Source organism: Hippopotamus amphibius, chromosome 2 (genome assembly GCF_030028045.1).
Source record: "Hippopotamus amphibius kiboko isolate mHipAmp2 chromosome 2, mHipAmp2.hap2, whole genome shotgun sequence".
Lineage (NCBI taxonomy): Eukaryota > Metazoa > Chordata > Mammalia > Artiodactyla > Hippopotamidae > Hippopotamus > Hippopotamus amphibius.
In genome coordinates, this window is record NC_080187.1 from 56,531,355 (window position 1) to 56,549,599 (window position 18,245).

General features: G+C 43.7%; 1 protein-coding gene across 4 annotated transcripts in view; it reads left to right on the forward strand.

Moving 5' to 3' along the window:
- ADRA1A (adrenoceptor alpha 1A) overlaps window positions 1-17,830 on the forward strand; it is a 104,660-nt gene extending 86,830 nt beyond the window's left edge. The window contains exons 2-3 of one of the 4 annotated variants that reach the window (XR_009051353.1): window positions 9,277-9,756; window positions 17,779-17,830. Coding sequence is in view for 3 of the 4 variants with exons in the window: in XM_057722118.1 (XP_057578101.1) it covers window positions 4,431-4,948 (518 nt within the window). In the remaining variant the exon portion in view is untranslated. Of the gene's footprint in view, window positions 1-4,430; window positions 5,332-9,276; window positions 10,903-17,778 lie in introns of those variants that run through there. The other 3 variants (XM_057722119.1, XM_057722120.1, XM_057722118.1) reach the window with 3 other exon arrangements.
- The last annotated feature ends 415 nt before the right edge of the window (window positions 17,831-18,245 follow it).

Sequence of the window (18,245 nt, forward strand, 5' to 3'; positions counted from 1 at the left end):
AGTCTGGACAGAAATTTTTGAAGAGCACAACATACCTACAGTGACAAGAGAAACAGGAGACACTGTGCTCCAGTGGATAATTCAAAAGTCTAGCTCTTCCTATGAAGCATGGTGAGAAAAACTAGAGGGATGAATACCAGCTGTTGCAGCATGGGGGGAAAAAGTGTAATTACAGGCCAGAGAAAACCAGAGGTTTGATCAGAAACTGAGCAGAAAAGAAAAAGAAGGAAGGCAGGGACAGGAAGAGAAAGAAGGACTCTGACTCTCAGGCAGAGAAGAAACCAGGCTGCACGATACAGCAGAGTCATGGGCGTGGGGATCGTTCATTCAGTCAGTCACTCATTCAAGGAATCTGCTATTCATTCAGCAAAAAATTAGAAGGATGCCTTGAGATGCCAGCAGTGTGCTGCATTCTGGAGCTCCAGGAGCAAGCGAAACTGACACGGTACCTGCTCAGAGGGAGTTTACAGCCTAGTCACTGGGTCTGGGGCGTTCCGTCCCTAAACCAGGTGGGTTCAACCCTGGTGCTCCATGCCATGAAGGGGGGACGACAGAAAGAAGCATGATCCAGCCGCCTTCCTGGTCTAAAAAACATCATCATCATCAAGAAGAGAAGGATCGGAAAAGAAGGTGCGGTTGGGAAGAAAAGTCGTGAGGAGTTCAGAGAAGACAGTGCCTGAGCAGAAAGATTTAGGCAGAGAAGGAGATACTGAGATGAGACCTTGATTGGGACCAGGAAGGAACAGCTCTTTTCCAAGCTTGATCCCAGCTCAGTCATCTCTTCCTAGGAGAGGAAAAATGAAGGGAAGAAAGAGATCTAAAGATGTGAATAATACAAATAAGGGTGTAAAACAGTTAAGTTTTCTTAACTTTTGGAAAGCATCTGAAGGAAGTACAGTTATGAGTCTCTCTCCTAACTCCAGCCAGGAGCTGCCAAAAGAGAATCACCCCCAAGGGAGGATGAACACTGCAGGCAGGAGAAATGGGTCGCATGACATGCCCCATGGGATCATCAGATTGACAGCGGGCAAATCATGCTAGGTTTAGACACATCTAGGTGCTCTCACATACCTGATGGGATAAAGCAAGTGGTTTCATTTATGGTAAAGCCTCTGGCCCAGAAGACTCTCCCATTCACTGTTGGAAAAGCCAATATCTAGAGATTTGGTTGGATTAGAAACACACTATTCCTGCAGGGTCAAAGTTGGACTATCTGACTTTTTTTTCTTTTGTTTTTTTTAACTGTTACAACTGAGTGATGATTTTATTTTCATGTAACTTATATTCTAGTTGTCTTTCCTGATGTTTGGTATTTAGGCTATAAAATATTTCTTTTTTTTAAATGTTATTAGAGTGTAATTAATTTACAATGTTGTGTTAGTTTCAGGTGTACAGCAGAGTGAATCAGTTATACCTATACATATATCCCTTCTTTTTTAGATTTTTTTTTTCCATATAGGCCATTACAGAGTATTGGGTAGGGTTCCCTGTGCTATAAAGTAGGTCCTTATTAGTTATCTATTTTATATATAATAGTGTTTATGTTCAATCCCAATTTTCCAATTTATCCCTCCCCTGCTCCTTACACCCTGGTAACCATAAGTTTATTTTTTACATCGGTAACTCTATTTCTGTTTTGTAGATAAGTTCATTTGTAGCCTTTTTTAAGATTCCACATATAAGTGGTATCATATGATCCTTGTCATTCTCTGTCTGACTTACTTGACTCAGTACAAGAATCTCTAAATCTTAGTGTAAATTCCTTTTAACCATCTCCTTTCTCACCCTATACCTCAGCTGCAGTGAGAAAATGGGTGCTTTGATCAGGGCACAGGAAGTAAAGGACCAGTATTTACCTCTGAAGCTGTGGACACTACAGGAAGGCCAAAGGGTCGGCCAGACCTGGAACTAAGGGGGCCTCGAAGAAGGGAAGAGGGATGGGAAGAAAGGGACTAAAAGAAAATGTTGAGATGTCTGAATGCAGAACGGGGCTCTGTGAGCAGAAAGAGTGTCCCTGAAGGAACTATGGGAAATTCCAAGGATCCCAAATCACCTTACTAGCATTCCATTTAGAATTCATGGTTTTTTTTTTTCTTTTAATTTAAATTCTTCAAATAAGGGAAATATACTCTCCTCTCTAGCTGATTTACAGAATAGTGAAATTCCCAGACAAGGTAATTTGGGGTATGCCTTGCTCATATATTCTCATTAAGCCCGAGCCAAGTCCTGCCTTGTGAAGTGGGTTCCCTTAGTACTATCACTGTTGCTATTAGGAAGAAGTATCAGACAGCATATAGGCATCATAATTAAGATGAATTTTTTCTGGAACTGACCATATTCACACAAAACCACCATTCAGGTTGGTATTGGCTGCTTTCTTCACCTCTCAGATTAAGTTTGAAAAACCATCTTTCCAATTTAAGTCCCCCAGCTGTACCCTTCCTCATTCTCCACACAACACCCTCATTCCCTAGAGATGTATTATTCTAATATATTTTGAGATTTGATAAAGGAACATAGGCCCTAAAGTCAGACTTCCCAATTTCAAATCCTAGTTCTACCAGTAACCATCTGCCTGCATGAATTTAGCTGAATTATTCAATCTCATTAAACCACAGTTTCTTCATTTGTAAACTGGGGATACTGATATGAATCATACTACTTTTTAAAAAATTTTATTGGAGTGTAGTTGATTTACAATGTTGGTTTAGTTTCTGCTGTACAGCAAAGTGCATCAGCTATACATATACGTATACCCACTCTTTTTTAGATTCTTTTCCCACATAGGTCATTACAGAATATTCAGTAGAGTTCCCTGCGCTATACAGTAGAAATCATATAACTCTTGATGTTACTAATGATGATTAAATTGTATGTAAAGTGTTTAGCACACAGCCTGTCCCAAACCAGACACTCAATACGAGTAACTTACAATTATAGGAAAACGTTAAAAGCTTTGGAGCTAAAGAATAATACTTTCTCGCTTAACAACCATCACCTGTGTGTGTGTGTGTGTGTGTGTGTGTGTGTGTGTGTGTGTGTGTGTGTTTTAATTTCTTTGAGACACACTGAATTTAGCAGGGGGTGTGCTTCAGAGATAAAAAAAAATGCTCTCATCAATCACTGTACCATTTTGCCTTCTTTGGTTTGGCAATGTTTAGATTTATTCTTTGTTTATATTTATGAGATTCCCTGCTAAATTTCAGAGCATTGTTTGCCAAAGTAGATTTGTAAGCCTACCTATCAGTTTGTCATGACTCTGATGGGTCTCTAGAGCAGAGAGAAAAAGAAAGACATAAAATCAAGACCTTTATTAGTCTGAGGCAAAAAAAAAAAGTTGTGCAGAGAATAAAGAACACTGGGCTAGGCGTTCTATATCTCTTTATCCATCCCTGGATTAGTACTGTAGATATTTAGTTTGTGACAGTCACTTTCATCATCATTTTTTTTAATTTGGAAATTGAGTCATTGAGTAAAATAACTTCTAAGATGGTTCCCACTTTAGAGTTCCATGGTTTTGCCATTCTGCTTCCAAGAGCTATGAGATAGTGAGCATATAAGATGTAAAGAGGCCTGAAACTTGATTCTGGCCATGTAAACTAGTGGATGTCTTGAGTAGGTGAAGAGGACAGGAATGCACATTTTAGATATCTGGACCCAACTTAAGAGAACCAAAAAAAGTGAGCAATGACCTGGGGAAAAGTTTGCAGTGAGTCTGGTTAGAGTGGAAGTATTAACGTTAGAAAGCTAGAGTAGGTTTTGCACTGTGGAGGACCCTGCATGTCAAGCTGTTGACAAGCATTCGGCAGCTACTGGAGAATTTTGAGCAGGCAAGTATACTGTGATGTCAAAAGGCATCATCAAAGAAAAATAATCAAAAATCACTGGCCAAAGTTGGCAAAGCCAATATTTAGTAAATTTGAAATTCTTATTAAAATATACAAGCCCAATATTCAGGAGAGAAAGAATTCATAATTATTTAGGCTGTGCCTATACAATACGGCATCAGAGAACAAAGGGAACATTCAGGTAACCCTATTTTAATGTGAATTTTTTGAATGGATTGCAACTTACTTTTAAATTCAGGCAAAACAATTTGCGTATGTACACTCAGCCTAAATTTTATGTTTTCACTTTTTAAAGCTTCCTAGAGGACACCGTGATGTTTTATCACTAAGCACCAGAGCAGCCCCACCCTTTGGGTCTTTTCCCATAAATGATACTGCACATGTAGACAAAGTGAGGATGGCCTTTCGGGATAGTACCAAGGATATTAGCAGTCAGATGTGAAAACACAAATGCACTGGGAATCATTTGAAATTTTTTTAAAGATACAAAAAGGTGTTGGTTGGTTGGTTTGCTTTGTTTTCCTAGCCAACTGACCTGTTGGCTTGCAGATAACATGTATGAATCTGTGTGTTTTCTTCCAGGGTCTTTCTTTCCTGATTTCAAGCCCTCAGAAACAGTTTTTAAAATAGCATTTTGGCTCGGTTACCTAAACAGCTGCATCAACCCCATTATATACCCATGCTCCAGTCAAGAGTTTAAAAAGGCCTTTCAGAATGTCTTGAGAATCCAGTGTCTGCGCCGAAAGCAGTCTTGCAAACATGCCCTGGGCCACACGCTGCACCCACCCAGCCATGCCGTGGAGGGGCAGCACAGGGACCTGGTGCGCATTCCGGTGGCATCCGGAGAGACCTTCTACAAGATCTCCAAGACGGATGGGGTCTGCGAGTGGAAATTTTTCTCTTCCCTGCCCCGAGGATCTGCCAGGATTATGGTGCCCAAAGACCCATCAGCCTGCACCACTGCCCGGGTGAGAAGTAAAAGCTTTTTACAGGTCTGCTGCTGCGTGGGGCCCTCGACCCCCCGCCATGGAGAGGATCATCAAATTCCAACCGTTAAGATCCACACCATCTCCCTTGGTGAAAATGGGGAGGAAGTCTAGAGGACAGGAAGAGTCAGAAGGACGGGGAGGGGATGATGCTAGGCACCCACTCCACTTCCTACTGGAAAGGCCAGGTCACGTTTTGTGGATGATGAGACAACCGTTAAACCAGGGACCATCTGGGAATGCACCGGGAGGGAGACCTGACTCGTGGGCAGTGGGTGGGGCTTAGGGAAGAGGGAGGACGTCACACAACCAGCCAGTTCACCATGCTGATAAACAGCATCTCCTCGAGGCTAATGCTCTCTGGGTCATCCTCTGAGCCCGCTTTCCACGTCTGGCCCTTTCCACGAAAAACACCATGGGAAACAGAATTTCATACACAATCCAGAAGACTATAAATATAGGATTATGATTTCATCATGAATATTTTGAGCACGCACTCTAAGTTTGGAGCTATTTCTTGATGGAGTGAGGGGATTTTATTTCCAGGCTAAACTTGCTGAGAGCCACGTTGGATTTTTACAGGGAGAGGGCCTGGAGAGGAAGAGCCGTAAGATGGTGGCCGGTATCCAGACACATTATTTTTAGAGCAACTTTTAAACTCCACCATTTCTGACACATCCAGTTTCTCAGCTTGGGTGAAACTTGACAGTGAGAGTTACCCTTTGCTGCAATTTGACCGGATACTGCTCCTGATTCCCTAAGGCTGAGGGGAGGGGCTCGTTATGTCTCTGATATAATGGAGGCACGATGTCTACGCTTGGGTCTAGAAAGCGTTGGAAGAAACAGCTGGGGAAAAGACGGCTTTTCCTAAGGGAAGACAGTAAAGATGAGGGTCAATTTTTCAACTTAACTTCTGCGGACAAAATTCCATTAAGTGGTTCCAAGATCAGGTGGAGGAAGTGTCTTGTGTAACATAGTTAAAGATCAAGAGATTGGGGTGGGGTGGGTGCTAATTTCATGCTAAGATAGAGGCTGCAGGATAACTGCACAGCCTTTTCAACATGGCCTAGAAAGGCTTTTCTTGGCAAATCACTTACCTTTTCCAGAATCCCATTATGAAACTCCAGAGCTTCTAATATTCTGAAACGCACCTCACCACTCCCAAGTGTTCTCAGCTGCTTCACTATTGCATAATGAGTGAGGTCCACACTCCCCGGAGCACCTGGGACATGTCAGAATGAGCCTGATGGTCCAGGTATCTCCTTCCTGAACTTTGAAAGATACACCTGCTTAGCTTGGGAGGATGTTTTCCGGTCACCAAAAACCCATCAAAAACAGAAGTTTGCAAACGGTTTTTGACAGAAGCCTATTTATGCTGATAAAAGATCTTGTAGCTCATTCACTTAATCTATTACCATTTTTTACAAGAACTTGGAGAATACAGTATTTTTGGCTTTATGTATACCAAATTTTGCTAAACCTTAAAAATTCAATATATTACAAAGATACAGATGGTGACTATATGTAAAAATTACAATATTTTCACATTCCACGATAAGCATTTAAAAGAAGATTTATGTTTTTGAAATAATTCTTGACTAGAATCACTGGTCTTAAACTCCTAACCATTTCTGTGGCCTCCTTCCCCTATTTGGGGTAGTTCCCTCTAAAAATTTCAAAGCAGATTGTAGCCTTTATTTAACCTTCGCAGCAAAGGTAGTGGGCCCATCATCTTTTCCTTCTTTCCCTGCAGCAAAAGGATAATTTCCTGAAATCCTTCTAAAAGGCTAATGTCTTTGCATTCTGCCCTGAAAGGTATGTTTGCATATGGGTTTGAGTTTGGTTGTTGCTTGTGTTCTGACCTAGAATGTTACTGCTTTCTCAGCCCTTTCTGGAAAGTGTCTCGCTGTTGACCAGATAGACACTGTGCCTTGTGCTCGTAACTTGGAATTCTGGCAGTAGATGTTGGCTGGAGTTCTACTCTTCTGGTCTGTTTGCATGTCTCATGACAGCTCTATCAGATGTGGGTGTCCTATTAGGCATGTAGGCATCAGGGAAGGACTTGACTATGCAAACCTCGCTTCAGTTTCATTGTTGAGAAGAGCTTCTTTTAGGATCTGAATTTTAAAATCCACTCGTACCAGAGTGTCCCCATGAAAAGAAAGGTAATAGTTTTTCTTCATCAGAACATAACTCCATATGTAAGATGTTCTTTAAACACCTCTACAGACAAATTTAAATTATAGATACTAGAAAGCTTAGGATCACCAGAGAGCTAGACTTGATGCCACTTTTAATCAAAATAAACAACTTGAAAATCTTTCGGTCATCAGATAAAAGACATGACAATTGTATTCATGTAAAAATATTCATAAATAATTGTCTGCTGCACACTTCACCATCCCCACTCCCCCCAGGGAGGCAAACTTTAACATTTTTTTCCTTTCCCATGACATGATAATAGGTATAAACACGCCAAATTTACAAGAAATGGATAATGTCACCCAAGATTTAGTCAAAGCAGGATAAACAATATGAGTTATTTTTTTTCACTCATCCACAAAAATCTCTGTACCTTTGAGCATGCCAAAAACTCTCTAAAATTATCACAGTTAAACAAATGATCGTCATATTTATACTCACATGTTTACTGCTTCTATTTGGAGTTTGAAGAATGTACCCAGAGTAACAGTGGTGAAAATATCTTCTCTAATGTGTTATAAAAAGCTTGCTTTGGGATTGTCTAAACATCACAAAAAATCAACTTGACATTATGGGATACATGAGATTTGAGTTTCTCCTACAATTCAAATCGCATGCATTAAGAGAGACCTTGAATCTCTTTATTCAAGAATTTCCTCAGACCTTTGCAAGAATTTCAGTAAAGCATTTTACGTGTCCAGTTTTCTTCCTTTTACCTCCCTCATGTCTCCTTGAAAGACTGCTTCTGCCTGTAATCACTTGGGGTCTGCTAACCTTTCCAAAATATTAAGACTTCTAACGCACTCGCCACCTGCTTGGCTAGGTCCATTCATAGTAGACATTGATGTTTGGGTAAACAAATATTTTCTTAAGGCTTTCTTGTTAGGTGCTACTGTGTGCCAGGCATTGGCAGGGCATTTGGCACCCATTGCCTCTAAGTGTCATAGCAATTCCACTCTTCTTATTTGAGAGATTAAAAAATTGATAGTTAAGTGTGATTAAGAACTCTCCCAAGGCCAAGGAGGAACCATGATTTGACGCTTGGTCTTCTGAAACCTAAAGTCTGCATGTTTCCACCAACACCCCAGCCTCATAAGTAATGAAAGTCAAAGCCCCCCAGTTGGGATTGGATATGCTGAGGATACTAAATCATACCCACACTTTTCGATGTTTCGTTTCTTTGGCATTTGCTTCCGATTAACCTCAGTAAATATACTGCCAAATCTCCATCCCAGCCAAACCCAAAAGCAGGTCGTAACTGGAAGGCTTTGGTGCGTGTAATTCTGCCTGTCAGACTGCACCACTTTTGTAGGGGATAATGGCCTGGAATGTTATTCAGGCTTTATATGAAGGACAAATTGTATCAAATTGAGTGAAGATGGACATGTAAGAGAATGCGGAAAAGGCTGCCTTGGCTTAGAACAGCAAACACAGTAGTGGATGCAAAACGCATTGTGCAGTGTGTTAAAGTTGTTGATGACCAACCACAGTTCATCAGCACACTTTCAAGAAGTGTATCCCTTTTTAAAATAAATAAAAAAAAAAAAAATATCATCCTCATTCACTTGTACTCCAAAAAAAATTTTTTTGAGTTGAGAGAGAGAAGGAATTACAGATACTTCACCAGGAATTACACAGAGCCCAAAGAGTGTGTCAATATGTAAATTTCATGTGTCACGTGAGGAAATGGTTCGGAATGCTGGTCTTCAGGTAGTCAGAGACCTTGGCAATCTCTGAAAACGAAGAATCAGCTGGCAGCAATGGCTACTTCTTAGATGACATCCTCTTGCTCCTGGATTTCACAAACGAAAGCTTTACATCCTGAGTGTCTCAGCTATCCCACCCCTCAAAGTGAACCTTCACGCAGACCGTCTAGCCCAGTAGGTTTCACGGTTATGGCCTGGGAGTGATAACTTGTTAGGAACTATTTGCTTGGGCAGGTAATTATTTGCTCTTTCACCACAGCTACTTAATCACAGCTTCACAAACATTCTCACTTGCTTCTGGGGCTGTTTCTTGCTCAGATCATCTTGCCAAACAAGATGCTGCCTCTGTGTGCGAGTACTTGTTGACTTAAGGAAAGAGCTCTGCTCTTCAGCAAAGGGAGATGGGAGCCTGAGCACGTGGAAAGTAAACTCTGCAAGCAAAACCAGGGAGACTGAAAGGAAGGCAGCAGTGGTAAACATGGAGCCATCTGAGATATGCTCACTTGTTACTCTGATTTCTTTTTACACTACTAGGACTCTTAACCATGAAACTACCTGCACACAGCTCCGGTTGAGTCCAGTTGGAACAGTGCTGGCCCCTGCTCCTTGTCTACAAACTGTGCTGTGGAGCAGGGCTGAGCCCAGGCTGCTGTGGGGTCCGCCATCTTCCAAAAGCAATGGCAGCAGTGGCCTCTGGCCCTCCAAAGTCCCTGCAAGATGAGTGAGTGGAAATGACTGTTGTGGGGCTGGGCTGGCAAAAGCAAGCTGGGATTTGAGCAGAGGACACCAGCCCTTGCCAGTGATCCCATCAGCATTACCTCTTTCATGCTTCCCGGGACCTAAATGTCATGGGGGCTGCGGATGGACCTTGTCTGCTCTGTACAGGAAAATATCACTTCTCTGCTACTGCAACATGGACTACTGAGTCTCCCACCTAAAAGCAAGGTCATGACGTTGGAAGGGGGTTGTTGAGAAGAAAGAAGACTTACTGTGGATGTTACTCAAAGCTGTTTGGTAATGCGTTGTGCTGGTAAACAAAGAACTTCCCTAAAGCTGATGCTTATTCATTTCCAAAGACAAAATAATTGTCTTTCTTTTCCTTGTGGCTCAGGAGTTACTACGTTACTTTCCCTCCATATCATAGTCTACGTTGCACGCTATGAGCTAGAAATGATTATTGCGAAACTATGAGAAATACATACTTAGGTAAAAAAAAAATCTGAGAGCAAATTTATACTATGTTTGGCGGGGAAAAAATGAAGGCACTGATATATTAAAAAACTTGAATACAGTAGATGCATTCCGCTGTGACAGGAAAGAAGCTACAGAAAATCCCTACATAAGTTTAATATTTTCTTCTTTATATAATATTTCATATGGGTCCAAAGTACTTTAGCCTATCTTGAGTCATCCTGTGAGGTAGAAAGAGAAGGAAGAAATTATTATCTTTACTTAGCATATGAAGAAATAAGGGGATGGGTGATGTGAGGTTGAAGGATTTCTTTGAATATCTTCAAATCCAGCCTCTGACTTCTTTTTCCATGATGCTTTCAACATCCCCAAGGACCACTTGCGTTTCTCAAGACTCTGACATTCCCGTTTCACTCACTCACCTCTGAGCCGTATTTTCAACTTTATCTGTGCCTTCTCTCCTGCTGTATCTCTACCAGCAGCTAGGATGATCAAGATCGTTCTAGGGGCTGAGTGCGTATTTGTCTAGGCTTCTCTCATTGGCTAAAAGACAAGCAGATATAATTCTGTTCATTCTCCCTAGATAGGCCGTAGCAGACCTAAGGAAATAAACAGGGCAGAGAGCTCTTGGCTTGCGCAGTGGTTGACATGTAAGGCAAAGCCAGCAGTGATTGACACCTTAAGGACTTTAGGAAAGGTCCCAGAAAGAGAGTTTCCGGAATGTTCGTTTTCCAGTGAGCCTGAGAATTGTATACACCCCGACCATCACCATCAGCAAGTTCTTCACTTCTTCTCCTGCATCGGGTGCTGCACCTGGTACAAAAAAAAAAAAAACCGAAAGGCACAGACAGTCCCCAGCGTATGATCTGGGTGTGTTCCAAACATTTTTCCAAGAGGCATTGTTATAAGTGGGGGCGGGGAAGTGTGTTCCCAGATGAACCAAAAAAATAAAAATCCATTTAATGCACACCGGGGGTTGACAAATTTTTCTGCAAATGGCTAGATAGTAAATATTTTAGGCAGTGTGGGCCAGTCTATCACACACTTTTCTTTGTTTGATTTTTTTTTTTTTTATAACCTCTAAAAATGTAGAAACCATTCTTAGTTCACAGGCTGTTCCAGAAAATAGGCCATGGGCCAGATTCAGCCCCTGGACCGTAATTTAACATTCTTGATCTCTGTCATTACTAGTTTACAGTGTAGTGCGAAAAATGCTACACAGTGGATCTGAGTGTCCAACATACAAGCTTTTTTTTTTTTAAATATTCCATTGCCACAGCTAACCTGATCTACGTGAACATTCCCCAACCGTATGAGTTGTTAGGTAAAGTGACAAGTTCATATTCAGGGCTGGCGCCTGCTGCATGTGACATGCCCACCCAAAAGATAATATTTTAGTCTATGATTGGATTTTCTGCCCACCCCCATCCCCGGCCCCCGCAGTATTCTGCAGAACAAGCAGGTCAGCAGAAGCTCAGGGGCGTCCACAGGGGTCTTTCAGCCCTTCCCCTCGTTGGCAAAATGCCCCAGCACAATCTGGCCAACTCTGAGAACAGCAACAGCCAGCCAGAGCCATTTGACCAAGGTCGATGTGTAATCCCTCCGAGACCCCTGAAGCCTGCTGAAGGGAGGTCCCCAGAGGCTTTTGGGGCACCCTTGGCTTCTTGGGTAGCCCTCCCAACCACAGTGCAGGCACCTGGGCATTTGAGGGTCTTCCCTGGAGCTCACCAGGACCTGGGGTCCAGAGGAGGTGCGGGATGGGAGGACAGCGGCCAAAGGACAAAAGCTAGTTACTAGAAGGATCTCTCCTCTTCCTCCTCCGCCTCCTCCTCTTTTTCTTCTCTTCCTTTTTGTTTAAGTCTGATATGACCTAACTAGACTCAAAATGGAGTTCCTATGGGAAACATATTTAGCCCTCCCCTGGGACGATGGAGCTGTGTTCCTCTGAGCCGGCGCTTTGTGGGAGGGGCTTCCTTCCCGTCCCCTCCCAGTTCTGATGGGCAGTCGCAGGAGGAAGACGGTCCCAGCTGGAAACTAGGTGTGCAGTTCCCTTGGTCCAGGATGGGATGTGCACGGTGCGGAGAGATGAGACTCGGCGGGGGTAGGGATGGGATAGTGGTGGGGGTGGGGGCGGGGCAGACCTGATCGGGAAGGACCTGAGACCAATAAATAATACCACTGCCCGCTGGGGGCACAGAAGGGAAGGCTTGGGCGGACCTTGCGTGGCAACTTCCTTTCTCTCCTCCCTGCCCTGTCTGTCTTCACTCTCTCCTTCCCTTTCTTCAGGTCTCCTTCCTCATTCCTTACTCTCTCTCCACCATTCCACCCTCTACTTCTTGCCAAGCTTACAAGCAGTGATGATGTCCAGGTAGGTGCCCTTGTTCCAGAGGGTGCCATTCCCCGTGGGGTATGGTGGTCCCGGCACAGCCCTGGGCCACAAAATAGGGCTTCCCTCAGCTGCTCTGTCCCCTCCCATGGCAGGCCCGTGCCCTCCAGTGAGTCCAGGGCAGGAGATGCCCCTGGGGTGAGAGCACATGCGAGGCCTCCCCAAGGACCCTTACCCTATGCCTGAATTGCTGTCTTTGTCTTCTTATACGATTAGTTCCACATGAAGGTTACAAACACCATGTGCAGTCACATCTCAGAGAAGAGTCAGGGCTGGTATCTGTTCCCTCCCCCCAGATGCACATCTCTCCTTTCACCAGCTGCCACCTCTCACTCTCTGATGGTTCAAAAGTCTTTACAGACCCTACAGAGTCCCCTTCCCTTTCTCTTCTTCATCTTTTGTCTCTTGCCTTTGCTGTTATTGTTTTTTTTCTCCCTTCACTTCCCTCCCATGTATGCTTTAGGGCCTCTGAGGCCTTGAATAATCCTGTAAACTTGGTTCCGTGTTAGCATGAAGCAATGATTATTCCTCGAGAAGGGATACTGTAGGCAAAACTTAACTGGGTGCAAGGCGTTCCTTGTTTTCTGGTGCTGCCGTGCCCCCTGTCTCCCTCACGAACCTATCTGCTGCTGGACCTTGTTCCTGGACTCTTTCTAGTCTTTCATCATATCCTTGCACCAGGAGCCTTTCTACTGCAAACAAAGGGTCCTTTCCTACCAAATGTGCTCCTGCTTTGGCTGACACAGCTCCTAGCATTTGTAATCCCCCTGTATTAGTCTGCTCCAGCTGTCATATAGTGCCATGCAATGAGGGACTTAAACAACAGAAATTGATTGTCTCTCAGTCTGGAGGCTGAAGTCCAAGTTCAAGGTGTCGGCAGGGTTGGTTCTTCTGAGGCCTCTCTCCTTGACTTACCGACAGCCACCTCCTCCCTGTCTGCACTTGGCCTTCCCTCTGTGTGTCTGTATCCTATTCTCCTCTTCTTAGAAGGACACCAATCCTGTTGGATCAGAGTCTACACCCATGACCTCACCTAACTGCAGTTACCTCTTTAAAGACCCTATCTCCAAATACAGTCATATTCTGGGGTACTAGGAGTCAGGATTTCAACATACAAAATTTAGGGGAGACACAACTCAGCCCATAACACTTCCCTCCTCACTGTCTTCTTTCTGTGCATAAAAATTTATCCACAATTCTTTTCCCAAATCAGAAGTTCAAATGCAGCCCTTCCCGATCACCCTCTCCAAGGTCCTACAACAATTGTCTATAAAATATATTTGGCAACTATTTGGGCACTTTATTGTGATCTTTCCTTTGCTTTTTAAAATCTTTATTTTTTCACTTTAAAACATACTTTACACCTTAGATATGTAGATTTTGTTTTCTCAACTGGATGAAAACTCTTGGAGGACAGGCAGTGTCATGTGGTTTCATAGACCCACAGCAGTCCTCAGTGCCTGGGTGGGCATCTCTGAGGACAGAGGCCCCTCCTAAGCAGGTAAGGAGAAAGGGGACAGAGAGAAGCAAGTGACGACTAATCCCAAGCCCTAGTTACAGGCAGGGGCTGGGAGACCAGGACCACGGGTTCTTGGGAACACTAGCAGCTCCACCAGGAAGGCTCAGGTAACAGTGGGTGACACGAGGCTTCTGATTCTAAACAGGGTGCAGATTCTAATCAGGGTGCAGAACCCCGCAGTGGGGAATCCCAGGCGATTGACTGTCTCCAGATCCACAGGCATGGACTCCACCCCCCAGAGCCGTCAATGAATGGGACAGACTCTAGACCCTGATAGAAGGTGAGACAGAGCAAGATGGGATTAAGAACCAAAGCCAGGGACTTCCCTGGTGGTCCAGTGGTTAGGACTCCGTGCTTTCACTGCGGAGTGCGTGAGTTCGATCCCTGGTCAGGGAACTAAGATCCCACATGCCTCGTGGCCAAAGGGGGGGAAAAAAAAGAGCTAAAGGCAGAACCCAGTCTTGGGAGTTGGGTCACTGAGGAACACTTGGGAGGCTCTGATCACCACAGGGCCCCAGTCCCAGCAGTGGGTGAGTTAATGCTATTTCAATGATGTCTGCCTACATCAGGATTAACTTGGAAAATGGGTGCCAACCAGCCTCCAGGTAGCTTTTCTCTGCGTTGTCTCATAGCCTAAGAGTAGAGGAAAGGTAGATACACTCACTTGATTAGATATGAGGATGTAGACAGCCTTTCCCTGCTCAAAGTCCTTTCCATTCAGACCTTCTGAAGACCACCTCCCCCTCTTACTGCCCGCACCTTTAGTGACTATAGTGGTACAATCTCAGCTGCTGCAGCTCCTGCCTCTAGGGTCCCACTGCCCATTCTGTGTGGCCTTACAGAACCTTATCCTGGTCCCCTTGCTTCTCTTGAGAAAATCTGATCTCATTTCTGTTTCATCAACCCACCCAAGCCCCTTGTGGTAGACAAATTTACTATCTACACAAGGCTTCCCTGACAGCCATAGAGAGATGCCTTCCCTTCTGCCTGGATTTTGCTGAGAAGCACAGGCATTTATCCTCATTTGGAAGAATCAGCATAGCATCTGCTGTCATGCCTTCTGGGTGAAGAACGATGCCACTTCAGTTTCCCGTCCCCCTGCCTCCTCCCCAGAGACTCTCATATTAGAAGTGTTCCTGGTTCCACAATATCTATCACAAGGGAAGTCTATTTTGTCTAGAGTAATGTGGTTTGCCAGCTTCAGTCTGATCTAGAAATTACAGGAGGAAAAAAAATCACTTGAAAAGGCAGGTCCTGCAAAAGCATTAAGTGTATTTAAGCCAAACCCATCCAAACAATAGGTTTGAAGGAGTGTAGCAACAGCTTATTGATTTATCCAGTTAGAAGAAAAAAACTGTTTTTCTTCCCCACTCTGATCCCCATGCCTTTTGCTCAACCCAGCCTTATCTTCCTAATGAAAAGATTTCAGCCCTGTAGCTTGGCCAATTGAAGTCTCAAGGGTGGGGAGGCCCTGGGCTCACTAATCCAAAGCTGAGCATCAGTACGAATGCGTCTTAGTCCCAGTGGCCTCCCCACCCAGGGCCTGTGTCATAGCGGAGGAGACAGTCATTGTAAAGATCTGGGAAAGAGGGAACGTTGAAGACTGCGTAGATGAATGAACAGATTTAATCAAAAATAAGGATGCTCAAATTCAACCTAAGTAGGAAAGCTATGAAAAAGCAGGCTGGTGAAGTATTTTTAAGAGCAAAACAAGCAAGGATTACAAATATTTAAATAACAAGTTATTGCTAGCTTTCTATATACTTTCTTAAGGGAGTTCAACATTTAGTAGGGAGTCATTGAATAAAAAAGTGGGGTCCCCTTTCTGCTTCTGTCTCTACTCGCAGCAGCTCCCCTAACCGTCTGCCTTCTGATTCTGACCATCACACGCCACCTTGATCCCTAAACTTCAGCTCACGGGAGCTGCCATTCTGCAACAGGAATTTTGCTTCAGCTTGTAAAGCCTGAGTCAAAACACATGCTTTCTTCATCAGATGTGGAGGGAGGAAAATAGCTATTTTTGTCTCTGGGGGATAACAGGCCGTAAGCAATCCACTTTCCAGTAGCACCACACCTACTTAACCCAATATTGCAGACAATGAAATGAGTCTGCTCCCTGCAATGCGCTGTGATGGAGCATGTAGAGATCAAGTTGAAAGAGTAAAAATTACATTTTTGGAGCATCTGCCATGTGCCAAGTCCTCTGCACATTTTTGATATAGTCAAGTATAAAAATTTACAGTCGCTTCACCAAAGAAACATTTTCACAGAGAACCAACACAGTGACATGGGTGTGAGAAGAATAAAAACAGTAAAGTCATAAGGGACTTCAGGAAAAGGAGAAAGACTGGAAAAAGTTGAGCTTTCTGTGCACCTTTTTCTGGAGTTCACCTGTACAGGCACCCAGTTTGCTGAACCCTTGGCCTGACTTGACCCCAGAGCCCATCACAGGAGGGGAACTTGTAGATTCTGTAAGCAGGGGCCTGGGAGCCACAAGGCCTGGGCTTTATTTCCAGCTCCAACTCTGTACCTGAGCGAGCCTGGACAAGTCACGTGACCTCTCTTGGCCTCTACTTCCTCATCTGTGAAATGGGTAAGCAAATGAAACAGTGGAGGTGAAAACACCTCATGACCTGATAAAACGTATGAAATCACAGTAGGCCCCCAATAAAGGCTAGCCCTCTTTCCCTGTCTTCATTTTCCCTCCCAAGTGCTAAATAAATAAAACATTATTATAAATTAAATCACCTTTACGGTATCTTAAAGCACTGGAAACTCAATGTGCAGGGAAAAATGGAATAAGTCTTTCTGTTTCCTTTCCTCTTCATCCTAGTTCAGGTTGCTACTTTCTAGAAGTTGTTCATCACCAGTTTAAGACACTAGTGACTCTCTCACTAGAAAGGAAGTCACACAATGGGGTTTTATCATTGCCTGGGTGCTGTCATTTCTAAATTTAGAGGGCTCAGCACCAAATTCCAAGTTTCAGTTACTTCTCCACACACCCCCACTACCCGCCATGATGCTATTTTCTTTGCGTTGGAAATATCCCCACCAGAACATTTTGTTTTAACTTTTAAAAGTCAGACTTAGTGTGCTACTTTGAAGCTTTCCACCCAACTTTCAGGTTATAGACAGTCCAGAACAAGAGTACCCAGTGCTGATGTTTTAATCCTTCTCACGTTAACGACTTGCTTGGCGAATAAGAAGTATTTTGTTATCATCATTGTTCTATGAAAGACACTCTGTAGGATGCAGTCATTATATAAAAGATGTGTATGTGTTTATATAACCAATGTTGTGAGAAAGAGACGTAATTTTGGCCAGTGGAAGACAGCAGACCATTTGAAGCTAAAGCTTGAGTCTAAAAATCATCTCAGGAAATAGACTGGACACCACTTGGCCTGGGGAACTGTCAGAAGTAAGTGTTTACAAGACAAAATAGCAAATTCCGGTCATGACCCAGGGCAGTTTAGATTTCAGCCAAAATTAAAACTCACATCGCAGGAGCACCAACCCATAGTCTTAGCTTTAGTTTCAAGTTTTGCTGGTAACAGCCTCGGCATTTCTGTGGACCCCTATAAATGATCTCCGGGACCCTTCTGGGCAAATGGCTTGACAGGAAAGTCCACACTGCAAGCTCAACTCACCACAACTCAGTCTGCCCAGGGCAGTCAGCCAGACTCAAAAGGCGGTGTTTGCCCGAGGACCTGCCACTATCTGCCTGCCAAACGGTCTCTCGTGACTCAGAATCTCAAACTTGTTTTAAATGGAGGGGAAAAGTCACTTTCAGGGATGAGGTTCTTGGCCCAACTCTGCTTTATACAAACATAGTCTATGTCTATTTCGGTCTTCTGGGTTTTTGAAGCAGCTGCTGACTTGTAGCAAGGGAGAGCGGATTGGTGTTGACCCAAATTAAAAACAAGAGTTTTTGTCCTTTCAGTGCTGGAAGACGGAAAACTGAGAGCATCACCTCAGAGGGAGCAGAATGTGGCGGGGCTGCCTACAGGGAAATAAGTGTGGGCTTTGATTTACAAAGAAGCAGCTCACCAAAGTCTGAAGTTGTACAAATGAATACGTGGATTTGGAGGAAGAATTCTTATTCTACAGAAGGAAAAAATTTTGATCATGTTGATGCATAACCTTTAGTATATTAAGAGCATTAATACAACTCATTAAAGGTCCACTTGCCTTGTTTTTTGAGGGGACATTACACCCACTGCATGAAGCCAGCTCCATGATCATGAGTGTGGTCCTTACCACCCATTGAAGGGGGGCGGTCTCCAGCCCAGCCCCCTTTCCTGCTACCTACTGTCTTTTGAATCCACCTCAGGAGCCTACAAATCTTCCCTGCCATGTGTATTTCCTTCTTTATCCAGCATTTACCTAAAGCACAAATCTAGCATATTG